Genomic DNA, 20,258 nt, shown 5'->3' on the forward strand with positions numbered 1-20,258 from the left:
ATGGAAATTCCCCACTTTTAAATGGAAATGTCCACATTTGTTGTTGTTTGGCAAGTTTATAAAAGAAGACAAAAAATGTTTTGTAAACTGTAAAGCACTACATAAACATAAGATTATGTTACCCCTTGCATTTTCCCTCAGATGTCCTTAAGAGCATTCATTTGCCAATTTCTTGTTTCCTTTAATTAATTTTAATTTTATACTTTTTTTTATAATAGAGAAAGAAGACGGGTTAAGAAAGCCCTTCAAGAAAAGAGTTCAGAGAAACAAGAGAAAAAATGTGTGACATTCCGATCAGAGGATTCCATTATTAATCCAGATGATTTAGAAGTAGTTGTGAAACAAGAGGTAGAGGAAAGTTACTGTCAAACTTTACTAACTCACATGTACATGGAACTCTGCCTTTTTACTGTTTGGATTAATCTTAGACATTTACAAAGATTATAAATTGACAAATTCTCCAGTACATTAGCATAGTAAGGCTTATGTTCTAAAATGGATATTGCCTAGAAATAGGATTTTTTCTTAAGTTTTTAAGTATTTATTTACACAAGAATAGCCTTCATATTTCTAATGTTAAGATTTAACAGGGTCTATATATAATATAGACATAATCAAAATATACTACTTGAAAATATCTCTAACCCCAAATCATTCCTAAAATATGTATACCAACCACTGACTTTATAGTGAATTGAAAATACTACATTTTACTGTCTGGGTAACAAACTTCATGGGAATGGATAATAACTTTACTCAGTATGATGCCTAAATAATGTTAAATACCAAAGATAATAAGCCACATTTTACACTAACCAAACATTCATTTTGGGATTTATTTAGGATCAGCAAGAACAACCTATTCCTCAGCCTACTGATTGTTTTGTAATTCCTTTGGGTATGTATCTTTGTGATTTATAAATAAGTTATATCTAATTTAAAGATCAGATAAGCTTTTTGAGGGATAAGCTTACATAATCACAAGAAGTAACTAGATTAACTAGATTTTTCACATCATCTGTAATAAGAAGATAAATTTTCACATATATAAATATGCTTATATCCAATGAAAGCCTCCCCTAGAGAACAATCATCAGGTTTTGGTATTTGAGGACTGAAGGAAATGACATGGTTAAGTGGGTAGGGTCACACATACCAACAAAATATTCAGATAAGCAAATTTATAGAGGTTCTGTATTGGTTACAATATAGGAATTGGTTCAGAAAAGAGAACACAGTAACTATACCCAGAAAATTGATTTAAGTTGTTGCCCAACTATAGGCATATTCTAGGTCTTAAGAAGATCAAGATGCTTGATATTCCTCTCTCCTCTCAACGTATTGTTGTTTGAAGAGCTCATCTATTCTCAGTGACTTCAGTATATCTGTGCTGACTCCTGAATCTGTGTCTTGCATTCTGTCTGTTCGTCACACCTCTGGCCTTTTGTTATCCAAATTTGTTATCCAAATTAGAAACCTTCAGTCCTTTGGCTTATCTTTCTCTGACCTCTGAATCTAGCCCTGACTACATGAAGGTTCAGACAGACCATGCCAAGTTTTACCTCTGTGACTTTTTGTTGTTCTTTTGTTTGAGATATTCTCTCTGTTTCCTGTCGAAACTTACTCATCCTTCCTGGTCTAGCTCACATCTCATTTTCTCACTTTGTCCATGAAGCCTTCTTTGACCAGTCCTGCCCTCATCAGTCTTGTCTTCTCTGAGCTGCTAAACAATGTAATACTTAATTATCTATTATCTGCTTTCTCGTTTTGTTTACTAATTGTTTCCTGTTCTTGTTTCCAAACTTGATTACCACCAACCTTAGTGCAAGGCTCCTATTTTCCCCCCAAGACTTCAGATTGTTCTGTGTGCATAGAATAAGTTGGTTATACTTCACTTGGGTTTTTTCTTGTTTTTAAGAATCGCTAGAAGAGGACATCACTACTTCAGCTGGATTACATTACATGGCTTCTGTAAAAAAGAAGGTGGTAGAAAATCAGGATGCAAGTACAAACACAGAACCAGGTAAAATGCCACCCTGGCCCTTTACTTAGTTTCTTCGTTGTTGCCCAGGTGGCTAAAAGAAGCCTGGAATTTGAGTTGGAACACCTGGGTTTGCATCCCAGCTCCCAAACTTCACTAGCTCTTTGACTTTAGGAATGTCATTTTACCTCCCTAAAAACTTAGTTTTCTGATCTCTAAAAAGGAATTAATAATACTTGCAGCACCTCTTTCACAAGGTGCTGTGAGGAAAGGCCTTTGTAAATCTGAAAGGGTTCTATAAATTAGTTTTATTGTTACTATGTTTATGCTACTACAATACTTCCTCTTTTAGCTTCTCTGTATGAGATAAGTATAAGGCATTTGTTTAGGCTTTTTCGTTAAGGTGCTTTTAAAAGAGATTCTTAGTTATTCTGGTCTAGGTTATCTGTGGCCAGTTTTTGGTTCCAGATTAGCTTGCTCTCCTTTCTCCCCAAGCCAGCTGGTTTGTACATTTGGTTTGTAAATTGTGTAAACCCAATTTAATATAAACTTAAGTAAAACGTAATAGAGAAAGGTACACCTCTCTGTTTTCATGCATTATATATATTCTAAGCCAAACATAGATTATGTTTTTATTTTGGATTCTCTGCCCCAATTTCTTTTATTAACATAGAGAATTTGTTAGGCATTAAGAGATTAAGGCCACAGATAATAAAGTCAAGTTGGAGGTGGGTCTGAACAGGCATAATGTGGGAAGTATCTATAAATGATTGTATAATAAATAATAATAATAATAATAATAAAAACATTTATATAACACTTTAAGATTTGCAGAGTGCTTTGTAAATATCTCATTTTATCCTCCCAACAGTCCTGGGAGATAGTTGCTATTATTATCCCCACTTTGCAGATGGGGAAGTGAGGCAGAAAGTGGTTAAGTGAGTTGCCTAGAGAGTCACACAGCTAGTGAGTATGGTTTGAAAACAGGTCTTCTTGACTCCAAGTTTTCCCACTTTGTTAACTCTTGATGACTGAGTCTGTATATGGCAAGACTTTCAGAAGTCCATTAAATACCCAGACTAGTTTCCAGGAAAAAAAATTTTTTTTTTATTCTTGTAAACTGGTCTAGTATGTATGCAATGTATCTGAAATTCTCGTATTTAAAAATTGCAATTTGTACTTTTTAAAAAATTTACTTCTATCAGTAAACCTTTTGTAACTTTGAGTCTGTGTTAGTTGCTGGAAATAAAAAAAAAGTGAAAATTCCTTGCCCTTAAGGAATTATATTGGGAGAATGCAATTTATCCACAGAAATACATTCCAAAATAATTTGAGTAGGGTCAGTAACTTAATAACAGATGCCATTACTAAGTAGTAAGCAATTCCATGTTAAATTAATTTATTTATTTTTAGTTTTCAACATTCACTTCCATAAGATTTTGGGTTTTAAATTTTTTCCACCTCTCTCTTCTCCTCCCTCCCTAAGATGGTATGCAATCTAATATAAACTCTACTTGCAATTCCATGTTAAAATACATTTAAGTACATAACTGATTTGGCGGAGTATTTTTTTTCTTCATTGAGTTCCTAATTCACTCCAAAATAAGGAAGCTAATTTAAAAAATCATTTTTAATATGATCAAACTCAACAGATCATTTCTGCCATATGAGGATATAGTTTTTCTTTCCTTTTGATAATTGCATGTTACCTTAAAAGGTCTGTCAATTTAAAAACAAAACAATAGTTAATTAATTGAAAAATAGCTGAATTGGTGTCATGCAGACAATTCAATATCAGTGAGTTTTTTCTTTTTCTTTTAATTTTTAGTTGACTATAATGTATCATATTAATATAGTTTTTAAAAGATGTTACCATGTTCAGAGGATTCAAGTGGAAAGTGTTAAGAATGACAATGGTATCTTATCGAAAACTAGATTCCTAGCAAATAAAATGGGAACAGTGAGTCAAAATACATAGTAGATATGTCTGGCAACCATATATTGCACCTACTGGTATGTGGAGACTATCTTAAGAGGGAGACATTTTATAACCATTTTACTTATGGATAAAAAGTAGATACATCTTTAAAATATGTTTTTTATTAACATTTTTGAAGTTCCATTTTACATTATTGACACTTCTTTTGTTCCTTGGAGTTATTAAATTGTGAAGAAGAATGTTTTTATTCAGTCTAACTTAAAAAAATATTATTAGAGATTACATTATTCTACAAAAATTACTTTGGAATTGAATTTTACTTTTATTTCAACCATTGCCCGTTTTTACATTTTTCAAAATATGTGTTTCTGAGTTACTTGCCACTGTACTACCTTCAGAAAGTTCATGGTTTAGATTTGCTTCCTGAAATTTTTATTTCTTTTGGACTAATTCTTATTTTCTCGATTTCACTTAACTTCTAGTACAAGAATATTCGAGTGTTCCTCAAATGTTGGCTCCAGATGTTTATTTAAATCTCAGATTTCCCTCTGAAACATCAGAAATACCTTTGACATCTGATCCTACATCTAATGTGGTTTGTATTTATCATAATACATTGTATTCATGAGTGCTAAAATTTTTGTCATCTCAGTGGTTTTTGATGAAGTACATTTAGAGAATCTAGCCCTAATTTATCTAGTTTTATCATTAAGTTAAAAAAAAAGTAGAATCTAAGTCTTACTTTCCAACTGGGCTGCAAACTGGAACCATTTATTATCTTTTACTTCAGCAAAGCTTAGTAATGTTGGATATCTGGCAGCTTCATATCGGCTTGCTATTGACTGGTTCAGTCTCTGCATATCTCTGTTTGTATTTCTGCAGTGATGAAGCCTGTATTTAGATATATAGACCAAATCACTTTTAGCCCTTTACATGTTGTGTCCTCTAGAGGAATATAAGCTCATTGAAGGCAGAGACTGTTTTTTTTTTAATTGATTTTTAAAAAAAATTACCATGCATTTATTTTTTCTCCTTTCTATTTTTTTTCACCCCCATTGGGGAAAAATGAGAAATAAAAATCTTGTAACATATGCATGATCAAGCTAACATATTTCTCTATTGGCAGTGTCTAAAAATGTATGTCCTATTCTGCATCTTGAATTCATCAGTTCTTTTTCAGGAGGCAGGTAGCATGCTTCATCACTGGTTCTCTAGAATTTATAGTTAGTCATTTCATTGATGAGTTCTTAACCCTTTCAGAGTTACTCATTTTTACGATGTTGTTATTTTATAAATTGTTCTCTTGGGTCTACTTACTTTACGGTGTCTCACTTCATATAAATCTTCCCAGATTTTTCTGAAACTATCCATTTTGTCAATTCTTACTTCACAGTAGTATAGTACAATGTCTTGCATGTGAAAGCTTTTCAATAAATACATATTTGTTGAATCTAATTACCCTTATAACATAGTTGCCCCTACATGGAAAACTGTATATTTAATTCTTTAATTTTTTTTGCATGCTTTACCTCAGGTTGGACACAATTATATAAATGTCATTGACATTGAAGCTACTGATCTTCTTGAGGAATTGCCTGTTAGAGAAGAGACTACAGATGATATTGTTAATAAGCAAGAAGGTGATAACATGGAAATTCCAACTTGTGCAGATCTGCATTACATGGCAGCTTCTGTTACTAACGTAATTCCTCCTGACCAGTTTATGAATAAAGGTAATAGTCTTCCTTCTACTTTTTTAAAGCAGTGAAACATTTTGAAGAAAAAAAAGTTAATACTGCTTTGCTTTCCCTATTTTCAGTCTTTTTCAAAGATCCTTCTTCTGAATTTCTTTCTTAAAGTCACTCTTGGTCTTTGTACCTTTGGATTTTTTATATTAATGTGTAAAATGCCATCTCATTTTCTTTATTACTTTACACAGAATTTCCAGATCTCTTCTTATCCTTATTGTACTCTTAGAGATGAACATTTTCTCCCATCAAGGAACTACAGACTTTGTGATAGAAGAGCCAGAGGGCAGAGGTAGAGAAATGAGGAGCCAAGTTAAATTCACAACTGTTGCTTAGAATGAAGGAGAGAGGCTCTGGGTGAAGTGGCAAGGCCACCTGTGAATTAGTCATGTGGTATACAGGGTCATATAGTGCACAGCTTAGACTGTCATTTGCTAGGCCAGAAGCCTACACTGGGGTAGCACTGGATTTCCTGATCTCCCCTTTTTTATTGCCTGCATACTTTTGGCTGACCTTTGGTGGGGCTGGGCTGGGAGAAGTCACTATCTGTAGTTTCTCATAGAATTTCTTTATCATTAGTCAATAAGTACACTGCACACTTGAGAATTTTGCTAGAGTAGATACTGGGATATGGATGGTCAGCCTCCTCTTCAGGCAGCTTAAAAGTTCAGTGCATTTTTGCTCTAGATACCTGAGGCCATGGGTTTTATTTGCTGGTAGCTTTCTTAGATTTTGTCTCCCGCGAGCTCCTAAATATCTTTCCTGTTCTTCTCCTTCCTACGTTGTAGTTACTGCATGGTAAAATGGTATCCTTGTCCAGTATAGTAGAGTGGAGATTTCTTTCATGGAAGGGTTGGACTAGGTGCCCACTGATATTCCTTGCCGCTCTCAAAATTCTGTATTTCTTGTGTATTTCTCTTGGTGGATATCTGTAGACAGTTTTCTCTCATCTCTTGTTTTTTTAGCTTAAAGCCTCTTTGATTAGATTTGCTAGAATCTTGGCAAATACATTCTAACCAGCCATGGTGTGCTCCATCTATGGGCAGGAACTTATCATTCTTTTATTTTAAGATATGATCCAAAATAAATCCAAACGCCATTCCTGGAGAGCATCGTTTTTCACTTTTTAGTTCCCCAATCTGCCTTTCTCCTTTGAAGCTCTTGCTTACATTGGTCCAAAAGAGCTGAGAACAGTACCTGTGATCCTAAAGTCTTTAGTTTCTTGCCAGATTTTTTACTATTAGAATGCTTTCTAGGTTCTTTCTGTCATTTTTAGCTACATTACCAAAAGTGGGTAGTGTAGTCATCATCCGATTTGACAAGTCTTGGAAGTTTTTTGTCAAATCTCAGAAACATGTTCCCAGAAGAAAGTAGACCTTTCTGTTGTTTCTATCAGGTCAATAAATAGCTCCCTCACTGCTACTCAGCAGAGTCAAGTCCTACCACTAATCATCACCATTATGATGATGATTATAGCTGTCATCACCATAGCTAACATTTATATAGTACATACTATGTAGTAGGTACTGTGCTAAGCACTTAACAATTATTATCTCATTTGATCCTCACAACAGCCCTGGGAGGAGGTAGTTGCTATTATTATCCCCATTTTTTACAGATGAGGAAGCTGAGGCAAACAGATAGTGACCTGCTCAGGCTGGATTTGAACTCAGTCAGTCAGTCCTTCCTGACTCCAGGCCCAGCACTCCATTCGCTGTCTCACTGAGCTGCCCTAAATTTCATACATTCTTCCTCTCCTGGATACCTCACGTGAAAGCAGCTGTGAACTTACATCATCATTCATCAGAAGAGAGAATTCAATTTCCTGTTCAGAATACCGAGCTCTTTTCTTTGGGAAGAGTTTCATGTTTGTTTCTTAGCTTCAGTTGCAAGTGTTTAGTGGTCCTTCTTGTCATTCTCTGTGCCATTCTTCCATCTCATCAACTTCCTGACACAGGTTAGGATTTTGCTTGCTTTCTTCAGGTCTTGTTTCTTTGTTTTCACATGTGAAGCTTTTCTTCTGTTTTCGTAAATCACAGAGGGGCACAGGGAGGGGAACCCAGCCACCACCAGCAACCTGAAGAAGTGAGTGGAAATGATTGCATTAGTCACTTTAGCTTTCTGTTATTTACCTAGAGAAGAAACAAAGACAATGGGCATTTACTTTAACAAGATGAAACATGTATTTACTGTAACTTTAGGTCTGCTTTTATGTCATCTTCCTTTACCAAGTTGTAGTCTGTATGTCCTTTTGGTTCTGCTTTGATCACTGTGCTTCACTTCATCTAACTCTTGCCATATTTCTTTTTCTTTGCTTTGACAAGTTTATTTCCTTATCTTCTTAAACCACAATTTAGCTAATTTAGCAAAGGTTTATTTTGTGTTTTTTTGCTATTATAAACAGTGTTATTATGAATGTTTTGCATAGATGGGTCTATTATTCCTGACAGAAGCATAAATAAACAAACTTGAAAGTGGGATTGCTGAGTTAAACGTACGAATATATTGCGGGCCAAAATGGTCAGACCAATTTACAGCTCCACCAGCAGTGAATTAGCATGCCTGTTTCCTCACATCCTCATTTCTATTTCATCTTATGTCTTTTATCATCTTTGCCTGTTTAGATATATTTTGGAGCCTCAAAATTGTTTTAATTTTCATTTCTCTGCTTATTTGTGATTTTTAACATATTCTCAAAGCATTCTTTGTTTGCTATTCCTTTAAAGAACTAGCTAGTCTTATTCTTTGACTAAAATAGCTTTTGAAAGGCAAAGCTCGAGATTGAAATGTAATCATTTCATGAAGAAAACTTGAAATAAAACAGCAATTTCTGCTATACTTAATGGACTCTTATTTAACCCTAAATTCAAATTGCCTTGTATTTTGGACAACATAGCAGTCACAACGTAGCATTCTGTTCATACAATAAGAACAGTTAGGTCTTTGAAGTCAAGTGATAGAAATGCAATTTCTGTGTGTTTTGTATTTATTATTCTAGGGATATCAGTGTTCTTAATTTTCTTAAGTATGATTCTAAATTGTACTTTTTTTTAATATTAAAGATCTGCCAAAAGTACAACCTCAAGTCCAAAAATCTACTGTAAAATCAAGTGGTGTCGAAGATTATTTAACCTGGAAACAGTGCCAGGACTTCAGTGCTTTACCTTACACGGTACCATCAGAAAAAAACATTAACATAGAGAACCTTACCACTAAACTCCTGGAAATAGATGAAAAACTACTGGTACTCCAGAACATTGCAACTAATGTAGAGCAAGATTTTAGCAACACTAAGTTGGTATGTCCCTCCTGTGCCTTAAGCATAATTTTTTTCTTCTTTTTCTTTTCAAACATTTGATATTGGATTTTGATGTGATGTATTTATCATATTTAAATTATCAAAATAGTGTGATGTTTTCGATCTTAAATTTCTAGGAAAAAATGTTTCTTCTGTTATAGAAATTAATATTAAGTGCAAAGCCAGAATCTAGTTATGTCCAGATGTTGCTTTGTGTGCCTGGTTTTGTATACTTGTTCTTCTTAAGGAATTGTAAAGGTTCTTTTGTTGTAGGGTCAACATTTTATTTGAAATTTTTTCCAGTATATCTTAACTTATCGTTGTTTATTTCTAAGGCCCCTTGAAGGTCTAGCATTGTAAGATTCTCTGTTTTTATTCCATTTAAATGTACTAAGCTACACTCACTTTAAAATTAAATCCTATTTGCTGAATCTCCACCATTTGTCTAATTTTAGGGTTAAGCTCATTATTTCTTTTTCAGAAGTCATTGTTTCTTCTTTTTAAGCATATCCCTTAAATAATATATAATATTATAATTATTATTATTCAGCCATAATAGATATTTTAAGAAAATGTTTCAGTTAAAGAAACTTGAATAAATTGAAATTTAGGATTGTTTTGCTATTGGATATTTGTTTTCAGGTGGTGAAGACAGAAGACCCCTTGGAATTGTCATATTCCCCAGAAGTGGATAAAGAGACGACATTTTCACAAACTTTTAGAAGTCCTGAAGAGGGTTTGTATTCAGAAAAATAATGACTCACTATATCAGTGTTTGTTTATACTACGAGAACAAACATGCTCTTTGGAATGACAAGCAATTAGAAGATTTGGGGGGATTAGGAGGATAGGGATAAGGAAATGAGCTTGAGATAGATTTTATGTTATATTTTTAGTATATCCATTTTACATTTTCTAGCCGTTTAACACATGTAACAGGAGCCCAATAGTAAGCAGCTCTTAAACTTACCCTCTTAAAACCAAGAATTCAAGTTCTTCTGGTATTTTTATTTAAACTGTTACAGACGGCAGAAGAAGGAAGTGCAGAGAAGAGCTTCTTTGTGGAGTAAGGATGTAGCTCTTCTGAAATACCTATCTATACATTGGAATATACTCATGGGACTAATTGCCTGGAGTGATCACAACGCTGTTTGGCAGTTGCTATTTATTCAGAAGTAATCTTGAGGAATAGCAAACATGTAATGCAATTGAGACCCAGTGGAAAAGCTAAACTTTTAAATATCTGGGTAGTGATGAGATAATTGATTTTTTTTCTATTGAGAGAATGAAAATAATATAGTGACTTTCTAAAATATTCTTTAATAATCCTGCTTTGAGGGAGAATTGTCATTTTTCTGTATTTAGATAATTGTTAGAATCCATGGAAGTTACTATATATATATATATATATGTGTGTGTGTGTATATATATATATACATACATACATATATACACACACATATATATATATTGTCTTGATGCTAAGTGGGTTGATATTAATTAACTTATGAGATATTCCCTTTTTTGTTTTTTTTTTTGACCTGCCAACACTCCTGTCTTTGCTCTCCAATGGATCAGCGTACTTGTTTAGCCATCAGATTGAAGAAGAAGGGGAAACTCCATTACTTGAATTTCCTGAAACGAAGCATACCGTATGGAACTCTTGTTCCTTTTCTTCTGTCGTTTCATCTTTTAGCGTTTCCAGTGACCAGGTTACTTCTACTGGTACAACTCTTCACTTAACCTCTTTTTGCTTTTTATCTTATCAACTGATTATTGTGAACCGATTATTGACTGTTTAGAAAAAGTGTCATCAAAGGCGTTAGTAGTGCCATGTTTATGATGGCTTTGTGAAGTCATTTACCTTTTTTTCTAGATTACTTTATGGAGAAAAGAGAGTCCAGAAATTATACCATTCAAGTTGATTGTTGTTCATCTTTAAAAGAGTTTCTTTATCTGGATCTATTGACATGTATTACCAGTAGTGGAATTTAAATGTCATTAGTTAGAATTTCAGCTTAATAATGCCTACTTTTTCATTAAAAGTGAGAGAGCATTGAGAATCACCTGTATCTAGCACATTGTAATATCATACCCTTATATGGATAGACAGTGTGACATTGTAGAAAGAGCTTTGAGTTTGCAGTTAAATGATCTCAGGTTTGGTTGGAGTTCAGCCAAGTTCAGCCTCAATTTTCTCATCAGTGAAATGGAAATAATATTTGTACCACCTACCTCAAAGTACATTTGTGATGAAAACTCTTTGGAAATTGTAAAGTGCTAAAGGAATTCATGGTTTTGTTATGGATATATATTTCATTTGATACAATTAGTGGTTAACCTGCTTTCCTTTATGAAGAAGTAAAAGTCATATCTCTGGACCAAAGCAAGGGGCCAAATTCTTGGAACTCTTGTTAGATGTCCTACATCAGTAGGCCAGCAGGAACTCTACGCCACTGACACAATGTATTGCCTCTCTAATTACTAGTTTGTTTGACCAGCATCTGTTTGTAAGTAAAAGGTAAAATAATTATTGTTGTGACTATTATTATTACCTTACATTTATGTTACGGTATTCCTCTTCAGTCCAATTCGGTTAATTTGTATTGAACAGTCACAGGATACCTGGACTGTAGGGTCATACTCAAATATAAAGTGACACGGTAGAGGATTTTTGTACCCAGTGCCCATAAGAAAGAAAATGTGGTTAAGATGGTTTCATACTAACCAATTAATCAGCATGCATTTATTAAATAACTACTTATTTTATATAAATAAGCTCTAAGGGCCAGGCACTTTGCGATAGACAAAAAAAATGAAACAATCTCAGCTGTCAAAGGAGTTTACATGTTATTGCAGGAGATGTAACAATCCATACAATGGATGGAGCACTGGTCCTGGAGTCAGGAAGACCTGAGTTCATATATGGCCTCAGACATTTAAATGTCAATTTCTTCATCTATAAATCCATGATAATATTACACCTACCTCCCAGGAGTGTTGTGAGGATAAAACAAGATCATATTAGTAAATCACTTTACAAACTTTAAAGAGATGTATAAATTCTGGCTATTATGTGTGCACACACACATATATATGCACATACACATGTGAGTATATACACAATAAATACGAGGCAAGTTGTTTGGAAGGTCAGAAAAGGTTCCATGTAGAAGGTGGACATGCTGGAGTTTCATCTTGAAGGAAGTAAGGCGTTCTGTGAGGTGGAGGTAAGGGAGGAATCGTTCCAGGCATTTGGGATGACCAGTGCAGAGACACATGGATAAGTAGCCAAGGGGTAAAGTGCTGTATGTGAAAAACAGAGAAAAGACCAGTTTGGCTGGACCATGAAGGATGGAAAGGGAAGTGATGTATAAAAATACCATATAATAGAACTACACTGTATATAAAATGTCTATAATTTAGGAAAGAAATTAATTAAGCAGGTGAGGTTTAAGAACAAAATGATTCCAAAGATTTCAAAGTGCTTTTATATAAACAAATTCATTTTTCTTTATAACATCTCCATTTGGTGAGGGGAGGGCAGTGTTTGAATCAGTGATTTCATCAGCATATTGAACTGGTGATGAAGCACAATGCAGTTCAATAGCTTTTCAGAATTTGATAACCTAGGAGAGTTGCCAAGGTGCTGAGAAGTTCAATGATACATATTGGCTATGTGACTCTTCAGCAAATCATTTAACTTCTCAGTACCTTGTAACTGTGAGACTACTCCATCCATTATACCATGTTGTATCTCTGTCTGTCTATCAATCTGTCTGTCTTGTCTGTCTGTTTCTCAACCCTCCATTTTTAGTTGAAACAGATGGAAAAATTGAAGAAGTCAATGTTTCTAAGGTCATACAGTTTCAGTGTTGAAGAATTAGAGCTTAGCTGTCCTAAATGTCCATTATGATGTATTAGATCAGTTTTACTGATCAGCTGATTACAGAATCACTCAATTATTTGTCTTAACTCCTAATCAGAAAGATAGAAACTTTGTTCTTTCCTCACTTCTCTTTATGTGAATATCCCTACCTACACCTATCATTATTACCCTGAAGGCTGTTTGCCTATACTAACTCCCAACTGGGAATTCATAATAGTAAACCTGGCAGTCTCAACAGTTTGCCCATACCTCAAATTTCATTCACCAGGGCCTATTTTCCATTTGTCCCTCATAAGCAGAGAAGTGCTGATAGGCCCTTACTAACTTAGGCTCTGTCTTGAAGTATTTAGTTAATCTGAGTCATGGTGAGTGATAGAGCACCTACAGATATATATCAGGACCTAAATATTTAGTTATTAGTCTGGTCAAAAAATGAAAAGGTATATTTAAATTTTAATTTAGTTATATTTTAAAGACATTATTACCCTTTGAGCCAGGTTATTCTAGGGAAGCTATTTTCTGAGTTTAAGTTAGACACTTTTGGAGTTGTGTTAATTTTCATGCTGCCAGAGTACTGGGTGGTACTGTACTAATTCTGTGTTCTCACTAGTCTGTGTGCTTCCTCAAGTGCGTTATAGACAGTCCTTGCTTGAAAGAGTAAAAGTGATAAAAAAAAAAAGTATCTTAATTACCAGGTTGCAATATTGTTTGAGAGTATGTAGCATCTTTCTCATAAGGATATCCTTTTATGTTAATAGTATCAATTTGAATGTGTTTAAAATATTTTAATTACTAGTGACAAGATTTCTAAGTTTAACTTTACTAAAATTCTTATTAATGATAAAAAAATTTCTTTTTTAGGCACAGCTAGTAGTGAAGATTCTGTTGGAAGGTAAATATATCATGATTTAATTTATAGTCATTAATTTTTTTTAATTTACTATTTTATTTTCCCTCAATTACATGTAAGAACAATTTTCAACATTTGTTTTTAAAATTGAGTTCCATATTCTCTCCTTCCCTCTCCACCCCCCTCATTTAAAAGGCAAGCAATTTGATATGGGTATAATCATTAATTTTACTTAAAATTGAGTGTTGTATCCCCCACATTTTGTCATTTGTATGACTGTAAACTGTGGTTCCACATATTTTATAATGTGATTGAAAGCAATATGGTACATTTCCATTCATCCAAAACGGACAGGGGGATGTGGTGCTCTGATTAACAAGAGAATTATGGATAATCTAATGTTGATATGTTAGACCCTAGCTAAAGCATTTGTGCACCCTAGTCAACGCTGAATACTATGCTCCTCTCACATTCTGTGAGTGTATTGAATATAATTTTATATCTTCAAAGAGTAGTTTATTTCACTTTACCTTGACTATCCCTATTCCCAGCTGTTGTGTGCCTATGAAGATGTGCACCCACCTAGAGGCATTGATCTTCTCATTTAAGTCATAAAACTTGAGATAAAGGTTAGAAGTTAAAAATAAAACTTAAGACCTCTAGACTAAGTCTCATTCTCAGCATTCTTTTGCTTCAAGTGTGCATTTAGGCTTAAAGCTATCTGAAATAATAATCTCACAATTTGTCAGTTTGTGAGATTTACTAAGATTTCTTGGTTTGTTTTTTACCAGGCATACCCAGCATGAACTAGCTATTTCCTCTTAGGCTCTTTGTGGTAGCTATCACCATGTTAGATGGTTCATGTTAGAGACCTGGGTTTTTCAGCTGAGATATGCAGAAATAGCAAACAGTTCAATTCTGGAATATTTATTAAACCCATGTTCAGGAACTGTGAGATAAAGAAGTCAGATATCACTAAAGTTTGGTGGCTTGGTGACAGGAGAGAGGATGGTACCATTCAAAGAAATAGGAAAGTAAGAAGAAATCTGAAGGGATAGATGATCAGTTTTGTACATTTTGAGTCTGTGGTGACACCAGGAGATTATCCTGATGGAGGCAGACAGGAGATATTGGATGTGTGCAAGTGTTGGGGAGGAGAAGGGAGACAGAGACACCAATGTGCGGACAAGAAGCTTGGGTTTCAGTCCAGGCTTTGCTATTAACTGTGTGACTGTGAGCAAGTCTCTTGATCTTTCCAGCCTCAGTTTCCTCTTCTATAAGATTATAAGCGATCTCTAAAGATCACAGAATGATTTCTTATAAAGTTTCTTCCTATTCTAAAATGCTTTGATTTTATGAAATTCTTTTTATTTATTGCAAGGTCTGTGGACTTGAATAGGAAAACATTTATATCTTTGTTTTTACTGACCGCTATCTGAAATTTATTATTTTTTCAGTTATTTAAAAACATCCCAAGAAGGGCTCCATGACATAGACCAATCTCTGAGATAATGATGCAGAGAATATTCATATGATTATAGCACTTTAGAGTTAGCATTATGAACACTGGCATGACTGTAATATAAAATATTCTGGTAATTTTTTGTTGTTTAGATGAATAGAAGGCTTACTGTTAAAATTTTTATTTGTGTAATTTCATGCCCCCAGTTGAAAAAGTTTTTAATTGGTTGGGTAATTTTTTTCATTTAGAAAATGTTATCAAGATGCATCAGAAGAAAGATTCCTTCTACCAAGTAGTAGTTACAGTTCTTTGAGTTTGGGCATATTGAATGATTGTTATAGAATGCACTGTCAAGTGAAAAATATTCAAAAGCAGCCATTTTTCTCAGGGTTCATAGCTAGGTGAATATGAAACACTACTGATCATTAAATGTACATCTGTAGACAGCATGATAGAGTGCAAAGAACGTTAGTCAGGAGACCTTGGTTTTAAGTCTTGGCTCTGCTCCTACCTAGTTATATAACCTGACCTTTGGTCAGTCATTTTCCTCTCTAGGCCTCGGTTTCCTCATGGGGAAACTGAGGAGGTTAGACTTGATATTTAAGGTCTCTGAAGAGGAATAGACTGACAAGTTATTTGTGAGCTATTCAACTTAGTGAATAATAGTTGGGAAGTTTGGGTACTTTTTTTAAGATTGCTTTTGTGTTTAATATTATTTTCATTTCAATTACCATTGACTTGGTCAAACTGCGTTTGTAAATGAAGTATTTCAGCAGATTTTCAGATAACTGGACTAACTGATGTTGCTGACATAATTGGTGATCTTATCACTGAGAGTGGAGTATCTAGTGAAGAACTTGGTTTGACAGAACAGCAAGCTAGGAAAATTTCCAGGTAATGATCAAATGATTCACATAATATAATTTTAGGTTGAACTTTAGCTTGTTTAGCTTATTATTATTCATTAATATTTAAGATTCATGTGAATACATTAAAGTACCTGAAATATTAACCCTGACATAAACTTGAGATAACTGTTAGTTGGGAAGTTAGGTCAAGACAGATCCTTGCTAATTTTTCTGGTGTTTTTTTTTCTTCCAGAAACAAAAGATTTGAATACAGTCCTAGTATTTTCCTAGAGAACGTTATACTTGTAGGGCCACTTCATTTGACTCTAAAGAGCCACTAAAGTTACTGCCAGAGTTTTTTATCCTTAATCAAATTTCATCCTTCACTCCAGTGAATGCAAGACATTTTTATTGGGCTCATTTTGAAAAAGCTGTTGTTTTTTTTTTTACTTTTAAAGGGAGAGATGATCTCTATTGTACGTACAATAGGGCATGCAACTTAAAAAATTTTTTTAGGAAAGGCTTAATCAAATGAGTTCTGAACACTCTTCTTTAGGGTAAAGAAGGAATAACTGGGCTTTGTTGCATGAAATGATCTATTTAAATGACAGATCATTACTTTGATTTGTTCTATTATCTTCAGACCAAGCTACAAAAGAGCATAAATCCTTTTGCAAAACAGTGTTGCTTTCTGTCACACATAAACAGAAGAATCACTCCAAAAGTTGTATTTTTTTGAAAGATAGGAGTATTTTTGGCAGCATTTATGAATCTCATTGAGTAAACAGTAATTAGTTTTGACTACTCTCAACTGCAGAACCAGGTTTCAAAGGTAAAGGTACATTGACTGTTCAATCTGTCAGGATCCATGGCACCCCAAAGAAGAGAAAATCACAAAGAACAGAGAAGGAGAAAAGAGAGATAAGAGCCTGGATGAAAAAAAAAAGGAAGGAAAGGATGGCAGAGTACCTGGCACAGCTGGCCGAGAAGAGAGAGCAAGAATATGAGCCTTTTCAGTCCCAAATGCGTCCGGTAAGGCCTTTGACACAAAGAGTGAAGGGGCTGTAACATGCGGAAGCCCTTCTTGACCCGTCTGATTTTCCATTCTGATGTATTTTTTTTATCCTATTCAGTTAATTCCAGCTAAGATCAAGTATAGTGGGGGATATAGTTGGCATACCAGGTTATACTAATGCAAATATACCCAGACAAGTTTTTCCCTAAAGGGATTTGCGTGCATTGTACTTAGAAGTATGAATCCCTTTCTCTCCTAGTTTATTTTTATTTGAAATCTTTGGCTTAAAATTAGAAAGTGATTACTTCTTTTGTGTTAATATATCAAAGGAGTCAAGTATATACTGGGTGTATAGGAAAGGTAGTTGATGTTAATTTTTTTCCTCAACTCAGATAGTTTTCATCTTAATGTAGATGTAAGCAAACTGAACTGAAACTCTTTTCATATCGGTACATGATGGTTTGAACATTAGCCAAATGAGAAGGTAGGATTTTTTTTTTCTTCAGTCTTCCTAGGTGTGTTTATTTTATTCAATTGATCATTCAGCCTCGTGCGTTAAAAGCAGTCCTATTTACTCAACTTTTCAGTTTTAAATCTCCTACTTAACTTAAAGAAAATGTAGATTTTTATGGCCCAGCCATGCACCACAAGAACAGTCTCTCATGTATATGTTTTTAAATCACTCATCAAAAATCTAATGAGTGACTACTATGTTTAAGGACCCTATGGGGAACTGGCACTAAAGAAGAGAAAGTAATACTGTTGAAAAGTGCCTTTTAATGTTTTGGGTTTTTTTTTTTTTTGATAACTCAGGGGCATCATTATGAAATTGCAGTTATTGTGTGAGGCAGCTAGATAGCTCAGTGGTTAGAACACTGGGCCTAGAGTCAGGAAGACCTGAGTTCAAATCCAGCCTTAGCTACTTAATTAGCTGTGTGACCCTGGGCAAGTCACTTAACCTCCATTTGCCTTAATCCACAAGAGAAGGAAATGGCAAACCACTCCAGTATCTTTGCCAAGAAAACCCCCTAGACGGTATGGTCCACGGAGACACGAAGAGTTAGACATGACTGAACAACAGTAGCAGAAGTTATTGTATATTGTGCTGTAAATAGTGATGCTCTCAAAATTTGTCATATTGACAAATGAAAAGCTATTTCCCCCCACAGTAAATGTACTGCTGTGACTCTTGAAATCTTGTGTCTGCTTTTTATAGAATACTGTCACTTTTCTTTCTGCCAGCCTGTAGAAGTGTGTGCCTCTCACAAAGCTAGATACCCTTTCCACTCATTTTGCTGATATTAATTTGCTATGGGGAATCAAATTACCAAGCTTGTTAGAAATATTTGTGAAGCAAGAGTAAATGGACCAGAAAAGACTATTTTATGATTTAAGTCTAGGAGCTTTAGGCATGGAATATATTCATTTATACCTGTTTTGCCTACTAAAAGATTTTTTTCCCCTCTTCATTCCTGACTCTCAGTTGTGTTTCAAGTAGGTGAGGTTACCAGTTAAATGATAACCAAATAAATTAGATTTTACTGTAATTATAAAGGTTATATTAGAATTTTTAATCAAAAAATCAATTTAACATTTTGCTCATCTATGTAAAGCCTCGAGAAAGTTAATTGTTTTATGCCTCAATTTTTCTGCATATAAAATGGGCATGAACACCTATGTGAATCGTAGAAATGAACTTTAGTAGGCTCTTGAATGATAATGTTTACATAAATGATATTTGCCACTTTATCCTGTGTACCCACAGTATTCATTCTATGCTTATAAATCAGCCATATTGCTATAGTAAATCTTAAGCAAACACAATTACCACTTAGATTAAAAAGTAGAAGACCTATATTCACTTCCATCAGTTATACTGATAGTAAGAATACAAAAAACAATAGAGAAGACAGGTATCCTAATCTCTGAAATGCTGCCTATTTTCCACATAAAATATAGCTGTTCAAGAATGTGGGGACATCATTTGTAAAATAGTTTTTGCACAGACTTTTTACATCATTTTTAGGTTGTTTGCTTGACACTTGAATTGATTATGTTTTCTAGTTATGTGCCTGAAAGGGACTACAGGTTATCTAAGAGATACTTCATTCCAAACTCAATTCAGATAGCTTTCAGGAGATGGACAATGGTTGTGCAGAGGCAGCCCCCATGCCCGCGTGGCCCGTGTGCCTTTGGGGACCTTGCTTAGTTATACTTTGGAAAAAAAGCAAGTGGATGACAGAGAGTTACGGTTTCATATGCAGTCTTTTATGTTCTGGATCTTTGGAAATGCACTTTTAAAAATTCAGAATAAAATAAAATGAAAAGATTAAGTTACAGAGAGGTTGTGAATCTGTATCAGTGGAGGGAGTTTCCCATGCCCAGGAAATGACAGGTATGGAAAAAAAAACTCTTGGTCAGGTGACAAAATGTAAGTGTTCTGCTGTGCAGAATCTTCCCTCAAGCCTGTTGAGACTGCAGCTCCAACCAGGATGATTATTTCCTTTCCACAAGCCTACAGGGACATAGCTATAAAAGACTAAAGATTGTTGTGTGTCGTACATTTTTGCCAGCAAATTCCATTGCAGCTTCCCATTCAAGTATATACGAGCGGTGGAACATGATAACACAATTGTTTGGATTGAGCTAACTTGCTGTTTCTCGTGCAGTTGTGTATGACTTCAAAGGAAATTAGGCTGTATCAGCGGATGAAGAAGGAAAAAGACAGGTAAATTGAGCACATACACCACGAATGCTATCACCTATATTTGTGTAAATCTTACAGAATTTTCATTGTCAGACTTCCTGGCTACAGTCAGAAAAGATTATCTGCTGTGATAATGAAGTTTTTTACATCTTACATCAAAAGAGCTACTTTCTATAATCTCCCCTCTTTCTTAGTAAATATAGCTATGCTCAGGGGGAAAGAACACTACTTAAAACACTGAACATGGCAGGCTTAAGTAGGGTTTAGTTTGCAAAGTCTATTCTTTGTTTTTTCCTTATGGCTTCTCTTCTGTCCATATGAATCTTACATCTATGAGGCTTTGTAGTGTAATGGGAAAGGCACTGAATTTGGAGTCAGAAGTCATGATATGACTGGAGTTCCAGTTCTTCCACTTTCTAGCTCTGTGACTTTGGGTAAGTCACAACCTCTGTGGACCTCAGCATCCTCAGCTGCTTAACTGCTTACACTCCTTACGTCATAAGGCTCTTGTGGAGATCAAA

The 20,258-nt window shown here is 34.5% G+C and overlaps 1 protein-coding gene across 7 annotated transcripts in view; it reads left to right on the forward strand.

Moving 5' to 3' along the window:
• Positions 1-20,258, forward strand: part of CPLANE1 (ciliogenesis and planar polarity effector 1) — a 113,202-nt gene that overhangs the window by 80,647 nt on the left and 12,297 nt on the right. For 6 of the 7 annotated variants that reach the window (XM_027863377.1, XM_027863378.1, XM_027863379.1 and 3 more), the window contains 12 exons: positions 219-348; positions 844-898; positions 1,919-2,023; positions 4,403-4,515; positions 5,455-5,653; positions 8,731-8,966; positions 9,609-9,702; positions 10,545-10,691; positions 13,717-13,747; positions 15,933-16,061; positions 16,879-17,047; positions 19,700-19,758. In XM_027863377.1, the coding sequence (XP_027719178.1) occupies positions 219-348; positions 844-898; positions 1,919-2,023; positions 4,403-4,515; positions 5,455-5,653; positions 8,731-8,966; positions 9,609-9,702; positions 10,545-10,691; positions 13,717-13,747; positions 15,933-16,061; positions 16,879-17,047; positions 19,700-19,758 (1,467 nt within the window). Of the gene's footprint in view, positions 1-218; positions 349-843; positions 899-1,918; positions 2,024-4,402; positions 4,516-5,454; positions 5,654-8,730; positions 8,967-9,608; positions 9,703-10,544; positions 10,692-13,716; positions 13,748-15,932; positions 16,062-16,878; positions 17,048-19,699; positions 19,759-20,258 lie in introns of those variants that run through there. The other variant, XM_027863382.1, reaches the window with a different exon arrangement.

The sequence above is a fragment of the Vombatus ursinus genome, unplaced genomic scaffold (genome assembly GCF_900497805.2).
Source record: "Vombatus ursinus unplaced genomic scaffold, bare-nosed wombat genome assembly UNPS02014772.1, whole genome shotgun sequence".
NCBI lineage: Eukaryota > Metazoa > Chordata > Mammalia > Diprotodontia > Vombatidae > Vombatus > Vombatus ursinus.